This window comes from Centropristis striata, chromosome 11, assembly GCF_030273125.1.
Source record: "Centropristis striata isolate RG_2023a ecotype Rhode Island chromosome 11, C.striata_1.0, whole genome shotgun sequence".
In the NCBI taxonomy this organism is placed as follows: domain Eukaryota; kingdom Metazoa; phylum Chordata; class Actinopteri; order Perciformes; family Serranidae; genus Centropristis; species Centropristis striata.
The window spans coordinates 30,617,372-30,631,983 of NC_081527.1; the positions used below are offsets into that span (position 1 = coordinate 30,617,372).

At 38.6% G+C, this 14,612-nt stretch overlaps 1 protein-coding gene across 1 annotated transcript in view; it reads left to right on the top strand.

Annotated features, from left to right (window-relative positions):
* lig1 (ligase I, DNA, ATP-dependent) overlaps positions 1-14,612 on the top strand; it is a 68,630-nt gene that overhangs the window by 2,600 nt on the left and 51,418 nt on the right. The window contains exons 3-7 of the mRNA XM_059345131.1: positions 413-593; positions 6,157-6,322; positions 7,868-8,005; positions 13,371-13,748; positions 13,907-14,015. Of these exons, the coding sequence (XP_059201114.1) occupies positions 413-593; positions 6,157-6,322; positions 7,868-8,005; positions 13,371-13,748; positions 13,907-14,015 (972 nt within the window). The remainder of the gene's footprint in view (positions 1-412; positions 594-6,156; positions 6,323-7,867; positions 8,006-13,370; positions 13,749-13,906; positions 14,016-14,612) is intronic.

Sequence of the window (14,612 nt, forward strand, 5' to 3'; positions counted from 1 at the left end):
ATATGGGCAATTATCTTTGAATCACTGGAATCGAAGATCTTAGTGAAACTTTTTGTAATCAAAGAGATGATAACTTCTGTTTCTCATCTCTGAGCTGCTTTGATGATAGTGTTCATTATCTCTTAGACTGTATCGTTTAAAGTGTGTCTTAAAACCTCCTTTAATAGTCTTTATGTAATGATCTGCTCATCATTGCTTTGACCTCTATTTTACGACTCTTGCTTTAATTTTATACGTCTCAGCCATAGACTGTATAAAGGTCTCAGCTGTATTTTACTGCTCTTGCTTTTGACTTGATCCTTTCTGCTGTATCTCACATAGCACATTGTGGCTGTGCTTTTGAATGGTACCATATAAATAAGGCTTATGGCTTTATTTATTTAATTTCCAGTGTGTCTGTGTTTGTCTCCAGATCTGTCAAAAGCCCTCTCAAGGTGCAGAACGGGGTCCAGGAAGTTGATTCACCCGTTAAGAAGGTCGTTAAACGCAGCCGTCAGATCCTGGACAGCGACGATGACGAGACTCCGGTCGTTAAAGAGCAAGTCGCCACCAAGAAAGACGCCGATAAAGAAGCTCCTGGTAAAACCGAAAAGGTAAAAGTCACTTTAAACATCCGAATCAATAACATCAACACATCGGCTGGAATTATTGTGACATTTTTGCAAAAACAGTTTGACGAGACATCACAAACTAAGTTGATGTACTTTTGTATTAGGGGAACACGTTAAAGAAAATGTGTGTATACTTCTAACTGACTTTTTTCTTTAAATGGTAAATGGACTGCACTTATATAGCGCTTTTATCCAAATCGCTTTGCACTAAACACTACGTTCATTCACCCATTCATACACACATTCATATTGGTGGCCGAGGCTACCAGGGCACACTGGTGCCACCTGCCACCATTGGGAATTCATTCACACGCCGATTAACGCAGCATTGGGAGCCATTAAGGGTTCAGTATCTTTCTCAAGGACACTTCGACATGTAGGCTGCCACGGTCAGGGATTGAACCACCAACCTTCCAATCAATGGGCAACCGATGTACCAACCATCTTTAAATGAAGTTATTCCCTTGTACAAAATTTCAAGTACAATTATATATCAAAAACAAACAAATAAAGGCCTACCTATATCTCATCTGTTTAGATAAAGGGGAAAGCAAATGTCATATGAAATGAAAACAGCTGAAAAATGCATTTTTGAATACATTTGACATTAATGGCCATGATTAATTATACATGCAGATCTTAGTCTGATTCGACTGTGTTTAAGGTGGATATAGCAGACATAACCTCACTACTTTGTTTACATTTGGTATCATTGCAATGTATAAGCAGTGGACATGTAGTATGGTGGCATCAAACATTCGTACCAGTCAAAAAAAAGCAACACTGTACATTTCATTATTATCTGTGGTGTTCATGGCTTCTCCATCGATTATTTTATTTGTCTGTTAACTGTTGTATGTCCTACAGCAGAGATACTGTTCCTACATGGGCGACCACAAACAAAACTGTTCAATTTGACCTCGTTTCAAGTGTTAAAAGTGTATCAAACATTTGGGTGTCTTTTTTTCTAATTGCCACAAAAAAACGTATCAAGTATAATTATGTTAGTAGTATCAGGTCTCAGTTCTTACTTAATGCTTTATAAATTATCAAAAGCATTGTACGGTCGATGGTGTACGAAATAAGATGAAGAAGGAAAAAAGCATGTTGTGACATGGGACAGCCTGCACTATAGATATTCCTTTAGTGTGGACTGGCGTGTGGCAAATGTTGGAGAAGATGGTTTTCTGCTTTGTGTCAGACAAAAACGGAGCCTTTATGGTACGCTGTAGAGGTCGATCGATACAGAATTTTTAAGGCCGATACAGATTATTTTAACATCAGTCTTTTTTTTTATGTATATTTTTTGGGCCATTTTTGGGCTTTATTGATAGGACAGAGTGAATGGGGAGACAGAGGGGAAGACATGCGGGAAAGGGCTCCGAGTCGGATTCGAACCCGGGCCGCCCACTTACGAGGACAATGCCTCTGTGGTACGTGCTCTACCAGGTGTGCCACCGGGAACGCCCCATTTTGACATCAGTCTTAACCGATCCCTGATATGTGCTGCCGATTTTTTTTTGGGCCGATTCTTGAAGCCGATATTGCCCTTTTCTCCCTCCATTTACATGATAGAAATGACGCAATGATAACAAATGTTACACAAGTCTCAATTTAAACAAAAAATTAAACATTTATTAACGAAACAAACATTCTTCTGCTCGATCTTGCTTTCCTTTTTGTATGTTGTTATCGTCCTCGAGATCCTCAGATTAATTTTAGATGATAAGAATAGCCATTTTTATATAATTTTTTGATTACATGTGGTCATATTGCAGAGCCCTATTTTATATAATGAATATCAGATTCAAATAATTATTAAAAGGGAAATTATCACAAGGCTTCCTTCGTTCTTGTACGGTGTAAAAGTAATTAAAACCCTTCAAATGTGCTAAATCTACATCGGGCCGCACAAGCTGAATCCAATAAGACTGCTGGAGCTGCTGTAGGCGTATCGCTGCCTGTTGTTTATTCAATGGTGAGAAAAACAGTGTTGCACAAAGGCACAGTAATTGTATGGTGAATCACCATGTTGAATGCATTTGTCAATAAGCCACATAATGAAAAGACCTGATTATCGGCTCTGGCTGTCGCTCAACCACCTGTTGTTTGATAAACACTTCTCTTAACTGCCCTGCTCATTTTGTTTGTAATATGTCAGTAATTATTCATTATTTGTTCTTTTGAAGGGGAAAGATTGTGATGGATACATGGGGCTTTTCAGCATGACCACCCTGCATCACTTTAATATATTTACAATTATTGAATATTTTTTTGTGACAAGTTACAATCTTGTAGTTGGCCGCAGAGCACCTCTAGCCGAGATAAATATGGAGCAGAAACGGATTCTTTTCATTGGCGATTATTCATTTTTTAATTGACAATTGGATTATAAAATATAAAACAAATGCCAATAAGAGTAAGTGTTTATGGGCACAAAATGTTCTGGGTTGGGTCTGAATAATTAGGAATAGAGGAGACTTTTAAGACCAAATCACACGTTTCCAGATCAAAGCAAAGAAAATGTATCTTAAAAATATAACAAATTACAGATTCCCCCATTAAGGTAGGGATTTTTGGTATAATGTTGCTTTCTTTTTAGGATCATGGACAAGGGAAAATGGTTTGAAGAGGTCAAAATTCTTGGAACCTTTTTTTTTCTCTCCTATCATACCCCCAAAGCTCATCAAATGACCCTTTACCAACACCACCTGTCCACCAAATGTGCTCTTTTGAAGGGTTTTAATGTGGATTTGTTTAAAACTACTATAAAAGTGGACCCTGTGACTATTTATTTATTCAACAATCCAGGACAATTTTGCATTTGTGCTACGACCACTTAGAGTTGAAAAAGCTGCACCATTTATCCAGCACTTAGACTTCTTTTGTAGGACTGCATAGTATATTTATTTTTATTTTTATGTGTATATCTTGTGCAATAACAACATTTAAAACACTGCTGTATTACACTCAGGGATCGTTGAGTGAATTGGTAGAAAACTACTGCACTTTAAAACAACATTTTTTGGTGCCATTGTGTTCAGTTCAATAGTAAAATAGTAATAGTAAAATGTTTTGTATGGATTTTTCAATCTTAATCGTAAACTGAAAGCGGCAAAAGGATCGAGAACACTTTATTTATTTACAATTTATTTAGTGCAGGTTATATCATTATCATGATGTCCAACATTGTTATGGCAGATTTTCACTGTACTGTGCATTGTGTTGTAGCTTGCTCAGGTTGGTTGGAGAATCATCTTAAATGAATTAAAGATAACTTTAATGTGAGAACCACCAATATGTTTCTGCTTGGACATTAACTGCTACATGCACATTATCCACCTTTGTCACAATGCTAAGGTGGAACTGCATCATGATTAATGTTTTATAAGGCATTGTAGGGGTGGGCGATATGGCTCTAAAAGAATATCACAATATTTCAGGCTATTTTTGCGATAACGATATTCTTGACGATATTACGAAATACTTAAAAAGATATAAAAAATCCTTTTTTTTTTAGTCTGTATAAATAAATAAAAATCTAAAATGTAGTTTGAAGTGCAAATCTCAACAGTTGCCAAATACAAAAAAAATTACTCTTGACTCGAGTGTGAGCAAATAATAAAAATAACCATTTAGGGGTTCCGGGGGCATATTTTAATGACATTTTGTAAAGGAGAATAAAGGTTCTTGTATGTTTTATTTAAGGCATCTTATTTTGACAGTCTTCTTGTAAGTTCTGTGGTGGATTCTGTTAACACACTGTGCTCTTATTTTGAAAGCTGCATGTGTTTAGCGACAGAGACTAAGTAGCTTTTTGTGATTAAAACAGCTTTAACCACTACATCAAGAAGTAGGAATGTTGCCAATATCATGATATGCATTTTTTTTTTTAACCATAAATAAAAAAATAACGATATTATTGTGAACGATACGATATGGCACACCCCTAAGGCATTGTGAATATTTTTGCTCATGCAAGAACAACCCCTAAAATAATAGTTATTGAGGCTTTTGAGACACTTCATGTGCAGGCTTTAACACTGCCAGCCTGTCTTCTATAGAGCTCCCTGCCTCCTCCTATTTCTTTTTTTATTCTTCTGGCAGCTCTCTCTGAACGATGCGCTTCATCGAACAACAAACTTGTTTCCTCCCTGATGGAGGTGTGTGTCGTTCAGGGTTTGCAGTGTTGTTTTCCAGCCCTCACTGAGATACTTTGCCTCATAGATTTTGTCGAAGTCTGTGTTTTGCTTTCATTCGCTCCATGTTGACAGACCATTGTTTGACTTTTTTTTTTTAAGTTTGCAAAGAAATGAGTTCTCTCCCCCTTTTTTTTTTTTTTTTAACTGTCCACAGTGATTCAGATCATATTGTTTTTGATAGGTGGACAGCTGTTATTGCCAGGTCCTGGGGTTTCATTGTCAGCTCTAGTTGGAAATATTCAAAATGTTGGTGTCATTTAAAGGCACAATGAGTAGGATTTGTCTGTTGTGGTTTGTAAACACAACATTTAAAGTTGGCCTTTACCACCAGGCTTAATGACATCTTTTTTTTTTTAAAAACAAGTATGCTTATTGTATTTTTTTAAAAATACTGCAGGTATTACAATAAAAACAAACAAGTAACGTACAGTAAGAACATTCACAGTCAGACATCAACTTAATATACATTTCTAAAGCAGGACTATACAATGAGAACCTTTACAAGGTCCAAAATAAATAATCATAAAATACTACCCTAAGTATTAACTGTCCAAAAGAAAGACATGAAAATGCACAACATTATGTGGTCATCAGACATCAAAGCAAGCTGTAACCTTCTCCCCCTGTAGAAATGCCATAAAACGTCTCCATATTTCATCAAAGAAAGTAGAATATTTGCCCTTGATCGTAAATGAAAGTTTTTTTAAGGCTCAATGACGTCTAATTAGCCAGCGAGTCATCTAGCGATCTTCAGTCTAGCTAGTTAATGGAATTTGTGTCCAGACAGGAGAATTTAGCAAAGCTTCCCGAGCATCCGACCCAGACGACAGCCAGGTCACGCCCAGAAATGTCCCGACCACAGCGGAATGAAAGAGAGGAAATACAGGCAGAGGGCTGCGTCACTGCAGGTTCACACACTGCAGCATACTTCTAGAGAGTCAAAAGTGATTGATGATGATTGAGAGGGATTCCTTTTTTTGTAAGAGTATACATTATTACTCTTACAAAAAAGAATCCCTCTCAATCATCATCAATCTCTTATGACCCATCTCAATCATCTCAAGTATCATCCCTCTCAATCATCATTTTAAAGCTTTTCACAAGAAACACACAAACGACAAAAGAGGCAACATTTCCAATAATGATAATGATGTTGGTGATAATAAGGAGATGGCAATAAGAATATTCAAAGAGTGCAAGGCACATTGCATCAGATGTCACACAGGAGCTGACTATACATTGTTTTTAAAAGAGAAATCACCTCACAACAAAACTACAATCTGCAATAAATGCTGCCTCTGGTCCCACCGGTCACTAATCCCAGCACTGCTCGACTTTTTCAGAAGGATGATGTCTTTAAGGCAGTTCCCACCCCTCTGTCTCCTCCCCCTGCCCCGGCCACCCCGGTGACCCCCGCCGCTCCAGCCACCCCGGCCTCTTCGGCTTCACCTGGGACCCCCAGCACCCCGAGCTCCATCTCCCCTACTGGGATTGTTAAACGCAAAACCGGTCAGTATCTGTTCAGATCCTCTCTTTCTTTCTTCCTGTTCATACTCTAAATCTGTGGCTGTCAACTTTTTTCTCCCCAAAAAATTGCAGCATTTTTGAACTTTTGACACCAGCCGAGGATTGATAGTTTTCCTGCCTGGAGCTATTTTACTTGATTACTTATTAGCAGGAGCCTAATGGCTCCAAGTACTCATTATTTCCCAATGAGGGAAAAACAAGACATTTATCACAAACTGAATGCATGAGAGGTTTGTTCACCAGGAAACAGCCGAGTACACTTTCCACCCTCTTGTTTAATTTATCTCTCGGCTCTCTGGAAGGGCCTGAACCTTTTCGACAGACAACCAGCAGACTAGAATGTGCTGCATTATTTGTCATTTATCTCCTCTGCTGAACTACAAATACACACTCTTGAAGCCTATGTTATTATTTTTCTGCGTGTGCATGCATTGTGATAATATTATTACTGCTTTGTTGTCTTGTGATCATCATTTCTGCTGACTGGGCTTTAATGGAACCAGCGGAGCGTGTCGTGTTATTATTATAGCTGATTGTCGATCTTTATTTGGTTCCTTTCTGGTTTGCAAGCTTCGGTAAATTTCTTAGGAAAAAAAAAAATCCTGAACATATGTAGTGATTATTATGCAGCGTGTGCATGACAGCTTGAGCATCTCACACATGTAAGATAAAAGCGGACGAGCGCTGCCGCAGCCACACATGTTCATTATCTGTGAATTTTAAATAAGATAAGTGTAACTATCTGCATTTAACATAAAACAGAAGCGGTTTTAAGTGGCGCATTGTACTCGCTGTACTTTTCATGTCACTCTGGGATTTTTCAACAGAGAATTTAAGCTACTTAGAGCTACACAGATTTCTAGTATTGCAGCTTTGTTTTCAATTGAGGGAACACCTCGTTTTCTCACTTTGTCTCCTTCATCCTACTTTTGCAGCAGGGAAGCAGCTCATTCTCTTTTCATCATCCCATTCTCTTTGTGTTTGATGACTGCGGTGTTTGCTTTCAGCAGTGGTGCGTTGCCACAGCGAGAGCCCTGCCACCATCACCACTGGAGAAAACATCACATTAAAGTAACTCTAATTTGACCAGAAATTGCATTCTTAATGTCCTGGGTTAATGCTTTCATTATAATATCGAGACGAAAAACATCAGCACCTGTGCTAGAACCCTAACAAGGACCAAAACAGAGGCGGATGTGGAACCAAAACTGAAATTACCCTCCAGCACCACTGCTGCATAAAATTACAAAGGAAATTACACTGGAACCCTAAGCTGCTGTGCTGCATAATATCTTTCAGGATGGAATTAGTGTTTTCATTAGCAAAGTACGTATCTGGGATTCTCTCTTTTTTTTTGTTGCCCTACATCTGCAGTAAGAGAGCAGACTTGTCCTGTTTTCATCTCCACATCCTTTTTCTGTTTGATCACGCCATGATTTCAGTTGGGATGCCTCTCACTACTTCTTCTTTTTCTTTTTCCCCCTCCCTCCTCCTTTTTAATTTAATGCCCCGTCCTGGTGTCTGCAGCGAGGAAGATGTTCCCTAAGAGGAAGCTTGATGAGAGCATGAGCGGCAGTGAGAGTCGGAGAGATGAGGCCGAGGCCAAAGAGGAGCAGGGTCAGCAAAACAAACGACCCCGTGTGGAGAGCAGCGCCGGCAGCCCAGGTATGCTTTCACCTCTGCTATGAGTCTGATAACCGAGCACAGCTCCTGCAAAGGTCTGGAAAGTCTCGGTAAGAATGGGAAATTTGCTGGAGATCTTCTTGAATTTTTAATACCTGGGAAGTTGCACAAACACCTTGGATACATGAACAAAACAACAACTCCAAAACAAAGCAACACATTTGGTCTGTTTTCTTTAAATCAAGATCTGCACATTTAGTAGCTTTTAATTTCAAACTGAAATAACAATAGGAGTGACAAAATCCAAATTAATTTCATGATAACGTGTTGTTATACTATAATGTGGGGCTGGGTATCGCCAAATATTTTTTGCATCTATCCACAAGGTTTCTATTTGATCCGATATTGATTTGATTGCTTATTTTTCAGTTACAATACCAATTTTTCTTGTATATGAAAGATTTAATGGCCTAAATTGTACAATGAACCCTGTGCATTATTAAAAATATATATATATATATTTTTTTTTACATTAAGAATAGTAGGCAGAGATTTGTGGTATCCAAAATGCAACCAGACTGCCTTTAAGGTTTTGTGCATGGACTGTATAAATAAGGATTTGTGGTGCTTTCAGTTGAGCACGTCCAGACAAGTGGTCACATTAACCAAAAAAATGGCCTTTAAAAAGACAAACAGGCCAGGTTAAAGCTTACACAAATGCGGGATTATACAGTACTGTGCAGAAGTAAAATAAGAATGCTTTCAAAAATAGAAATGTCAGTTCATTTTTAACAATTACCAAAATGCAAAGTGAGGGAACAGAATAAAAATTTAAATCAAATCAATATTTGTTGTGACCACCTTTTGCCGTCAAACCAGCATCAATTCTTCTAGGCATTTTTTCACACCTGCCTTTTGCACTTTTGCACAGTACCATACATACTAGGGGTGTGCCATATTGTATCGCTCACGATAAAATTGGTATATTTTTTTATGGTTAAATAAATGCGTATCATGATATTGGCAACATTCCTACTTCTTGATGTAGTGGTGTAAGGTTGAGTGCCTGTGTGTGCAAGCCGAATTAAATACTATCAGCTAGCACGGGCCGGTCAGATCCAAACACACTGCTGCATTATGCCGTTCGTTAGCCGCGAGCTAACATTAGCTAACAATTAAAGTTGTTTGAATCACAAAAAGCTACTACTACTTCCTGTTTCTAAACACATGCAGCTTTCAAAATAAGAGCACAGTGTGTTAACAGAATCCACCACAGAATTTACAAGAAGACTGTCAAAATAAGATGCCTTAAATAAAATGTACAATCCATCCCTGCCTTCAAAGCTGCTCTCTCAGACATTCTCACTGACTCCTGCAACTGTTTTTCTACCATGTAATACCACCTCACCATTTTTTTCTCCATATTTCTTTTGTTGACTGCTGTTCGTCTGTCTGTCTGTCTGTCTGTCTGTGTTATTGTTGTAATTTTATATATATGTGTGTGTGTATATATATATATATTTTGTTATCTGTTATTGTTGTTACTGTTGTTGTTGCGTTTTTACGATCCTTACTGTGTTTTACTCCCTAGCCCACCTCCCCTTCCCTCAAGTGACCCTTGTCGCTTGTCAGGCCGCCATTGTAGATAAGAATTTGTTCTTAATGACCTGCCTGGTTAAATAAAGGTGAATGAATGAATGAATGAATGAACCTTTATTCCCCTTTACAATATTTCATTAAAATATGCCCCCAGGACCCGTAAATGGTTATTTTTTATTATTTGCTCATACTCAAGAGTCAAGAGTCATTTTTTTGTATTTGGCAACTGTTGCACTTCACACTACATTTTAGATTTTTATTTATTCATACAGACTAAAAAAAAACATATTTTCTATATCTTTTTAAGTATTTCGTAATATCGTCAAAAATATCGTTATCACAAAAATAACCTGAAATATCGTGATATTCTTTTAGGGCCATATCGCCCACCCCTAATACATACATTTGATTTAAGATCGATCTCGGAATGAATGAATCCAAATTTGATATTGATTTTGAATCTAAGAGTCATTTTTATTTTTAAAACCAGCCCTACAATATCGATACATTTCTTAAGGAAATAATGTCCCGCCAACATCCTTTTCACACTGCGACTCTGCCACTCTCGTCCAGCCATTCATATAAAGATGTTAGCTGTGTGCACAGAACTTAAGGACATATCTCTGCCCTGTTCACAGTGTTGTATCCTGGACAGAGACTGATCTGCTCTGCACTGTATTGCAAAGGGCACCAGCTTTAACTTGCCTGCAGTTGTAGATAAATGCAGCATTCAGACGGTTTCTCTTCCATATATTCTGTCTGTACCTTCCCAGAACGAAGAGAATGAAAATAAAACAGTCGCTAAACATCCTGTTAAACAGGCAACATGGGAGAGAGTAAATGTGTGTACTCACATGGGAGTAAACATGCAAGTAGTTTGTGAAACATGGAAGGATTTGGATCCATCACAGTAGTGCTGTTCCCCTGGGTTCTTACAAAGTCTTGGAAGTTTGAAAGATGCTTAATTTTAACTGTTATGTTTTCAAGGTTGGGGATATGCTTGAATTTGATTATACTCCTTTAAGTGCTTTGTTTTCATAATCTTCCATCAAAATGGAAATGGAACAATCCCGTCTTTATATTTGTTTGAAAAATATGTTCACTCAACATTCATAGCTGAAGAAGTCCTCTGTTGATCCCTTATATTATAATGAAATGAATATGAAAAGCTGGTAAAATGAACAAAATTACATTCTACATTCATTGCTTAGGGTGTAAATTAATTCAGTCAACTTTATTTTTTGCAGTTGCATTTATAGTAACAATTTCGCTGTGATGATAAATGCTTTGAGAGTCTGGAAGTATTTGTTTTGGTGCTTGAAATGTGTTTGAATTTTACCCTTAAAAAGCTGCATTCCCTTCAGAGGAATTGCAGAGTGCCCTGTTCATAATTTAAGGACACAGCATACACACTACTACACACACAGACCACAAAACCCCAAAACAAAGTCAGATTGTATCAAATATCTTGAATTGAGAACTTGTAAAACTCCAACTTGCATGTTGGATGGTGGCTTTTGTAAATAGCCTAAATGGCAAAACACACTTCCATATGTCTGACACATTTAAAAACAGCATTTTATCACATTTATTGTTGCGTAGCAGCTCCGCTACCTCCGCTACTCTGCTGGGCTGCGTGACACATTTGATGTGTGATATGAGCACCAATAGATGCTGCAATGATTAGTTAATTAATTGCGTTGTTAATTAACAGGAAATGTGTTAGCAACACATTTTATAATTACTTAATTGTGCCAGTCAAATTGAAAAGCATAAATGGCAAACATTCTTTGGCTCCAGCGTCTCAAATGTGAAGATTTTGCTGCTTTTCTTGTTGTAGAATTATAAATTAACAAGATTGGACGTCTGACTGTTGGTCAGGTAAAACAAGCAATCGGTAGTTGACAAGCGATTTTCTGGCATTTATCAAACGGATCAATAATTGAATTAGTAGGAAAAAAACTGCATTCATAGATTCATTAAAATAATTGCCAGCTACAGGCCTAAAGCCAAAGGATGAGGTGGTTTTCCCACCAACTCTGCTCATCGTTCTGCTGTAAAAATATAAAGTAAACCCCATTTAGTTTTTATTCACATTATCCCACATCAATTAAATAAACTGAAAAAGGAAAGAAAATATGAGGCATGTTATCAGTATTTTGCCGAACAATGGGTGCTGTTAGTCTTTTTTTTATTTATTTCACCTTTATTTTACCAGGAAGTCCCATTGAGATCAAACATCTATTTTACAAGAGAGACCTGGCCAAGGTAACAGCTGTACAAAAATTACAACATACACATGATATACAAAATTTCACAACAAAATTGAAAATGATCTATTTCAAGAAAAACTACCACATGCCTCCGTCACCACATTCTTTATAATGCCCTAAAAATCAATCGATGGATATGATTTTCTAATTTTAGATCTGGTCTTTAGGTCTAAACTGAAAATAACGGCTTCGTACAACAGCAGAATTGCAGCAGAATACACAAAGTCAGATTTCACTTATCACATGACAAGTGTAAAGTTGGTTGCCAAGGCAAGATAAATTTAGCTATTAATAACAAATCAATAGCTAAATTAACATCAGTGCTGTATGTTCACTGACAATCAATTACTGGCCATTTCAATAAAGATCAAATGGGCATAATATGGTTATTTTTATGATTATATTATCACCCCAAGCATTGTTTTCTGCATCATATATTGTATAAAAAAAGTTTGGTTGGGTCCTTCTAATGTTAAAGATCAAAGTTGGTGCTCTGCAGATATTCAGTCTCATCAGCAAATATCTTTTCTTGTAAGAATTCTGCTGAAATGGTTCACCCTGGTGTTGCCACGAGGTTATTAACCAGAGGAGAATCTCCTCACTGTGGCCTCCCTAATGTTGACCTAACACATGGACTGACGAGGACGTAAGACTGCAGATAAAGAGAACTGAGCAAAAACAGCCCAAGGTTAAAAAAAAAAAAATACAGCCGGTTCTCTCCACTCAATGCTTGCAGTAATAATGCTTGCTGTCTCACAACTGCTGTTGAATATTTCTGCCAAGAGGCCACTTCAAGTGTCGTTCAAGGAAAATAATCACAGATGTAAAAACTAGAATTTCTAAGCAATCCGTGGCAAGCTTTCACTCTGCTTAGAAGTTTTATGTATTTAACAACCGGACACGTGTTTTTACCATCAACGAGAAGCAATCTTTAACATTTGCACAAACCGCTAAAGCCACTTTGACTTTTCCTAATTTGTTTGTCTACGTGTTTACCTGACGTCTTATTCAAGGTGGAATTACAGCAAGGAAATGCAGGCCGCAACATTTTTATTCAGCAAAATTATAGTTTTTCCACTGTCACCTCTTCAGAAGCTGGTATTTTTTTTTCTGTGCAGCATGTGTACCTGCAGAAGCACAGACGGGAAAATGGCCCCTCGCCTTTTTTGAAATTGGCTGGTAAAGTGACTGAAAGTGACTGTGTGGTTCACCAGTTGAGTCCACCAGTCACTTTAACTAGTGGATAAGAACATTAAAGTTTCATGGCTGTCTCCTCACTCAGCCAGTATCACGACCCCGGCTCTGTCTGCCGAGACTCAGTCCTACAGGTTTGTCAATAGTAATTTCTCTCTTACCTGACTCTCGGGTGAAAAGGAAACCTCAAAAAATATAACCTGCGGCATTTATTGAAGAAGGCTGTTATGTTGAAAACCATCTTCAAACATGGGCTCACAAAAAATTGGGTCGCCCTTAGTGAACCTGCTGGCATTTATCTCTTCAATGACTCCACTCCCTTTCTGTCTCACCCTGTGTAGGGAACACCGATGAACCCATGGAGGAGGGAGCAAAGGAAGAGAGAGTTGAAAAGGCAGTGACCGAGGCTAACAGCCGAGATGAGGAGGTGGAGAAGAAGAAGAAAGAGGAAGGAGAGCAGGCCGAGGAGGAGGAGCGGGTGAAGGGAGAGAGCTCTGATGAGAAAGGAAAGAAAGCTGAGGGGGCGGAAAAGAAAAATGAACCGAAGAAGAAGACAGATGATGAGAAAGGGCCTGCCGCTGCCAAGGAGGAGGTGGTTGAAAAGGACACGCAGAAGGAAGAAGAGAGCCCAAAAAGTCAAACAGCGAGAAAGCAGAAAGAAGCAAAAGAGCAGAAAGATAAGGAGCCGCCCAAGAAAGCCCAAATCAGCAGTTTCTTTGGTGAGGAGAAAATTTGCATAGTTCTGTGCTTGCACAAAAAAATGTGTCCGTAAATGTGCTACGCTTTTATCAGTTAGAAAAGACAGCAAAATATTTCCCTACCCCAACCTCTGCTCCACCCTCACCTTCTGTTTTATTTATTTCTTTTTGTTACGCAGCTCCCAGGAAAGCAGCAGTGAAGACAGAGAAACCGGAGAAGGATGAAGGGGAGAAAAAGACGAGTGCAGAGAGGAAGTCGTCAGCGGAGGAGAGCAAAGACACAAAAGGGTGAGTACAACAGGAAGTTCCAGTTACAACTCACCTGCCTCTTCTCTCACCTGGTGACACACTGAACTCTTAGGCCGCGTTCAGACTGCAGGCGAATCTGATTCAAATTGGATTCCTACTCAAATCCCATTTTTAGGGCTGACTGTCCACACTGTTTTTAGTAAGTGTCCAAATCGGATATGGCTCTGTTCAGGCTGGGCCACATTATTGACTGATCTGACAGGTTGCTGTAGTAACGGCATCAGACGGTCTGACGTCATATAATTGCGACGGCAATAGAACAACAAACATGATGGAGGCAGGTCACCTCAGTATATTGGCCTTATCACTGTCCAGTAGAGGTGCAGAACATCTCAGACGCACCAGAGGGACCGATCTGAGTGTTTGGAGCGGTTCAGACTGAGACGCATCTGTCCAAATGCGATTTGAAACTACCTCTCGAAGGTGGTTTCGATCCGGTCTGCAAAAATCGGATTTCATGTGATTTGTGACTGTTCAGACTTCAAAAGAGCCATCCAGTTCCAATCTGGATGGGCTAAAAATCGGATATTGGCTGGCAGTCTGAACGAGGCCTCAGCTCCAGCCAACTTTGACCTC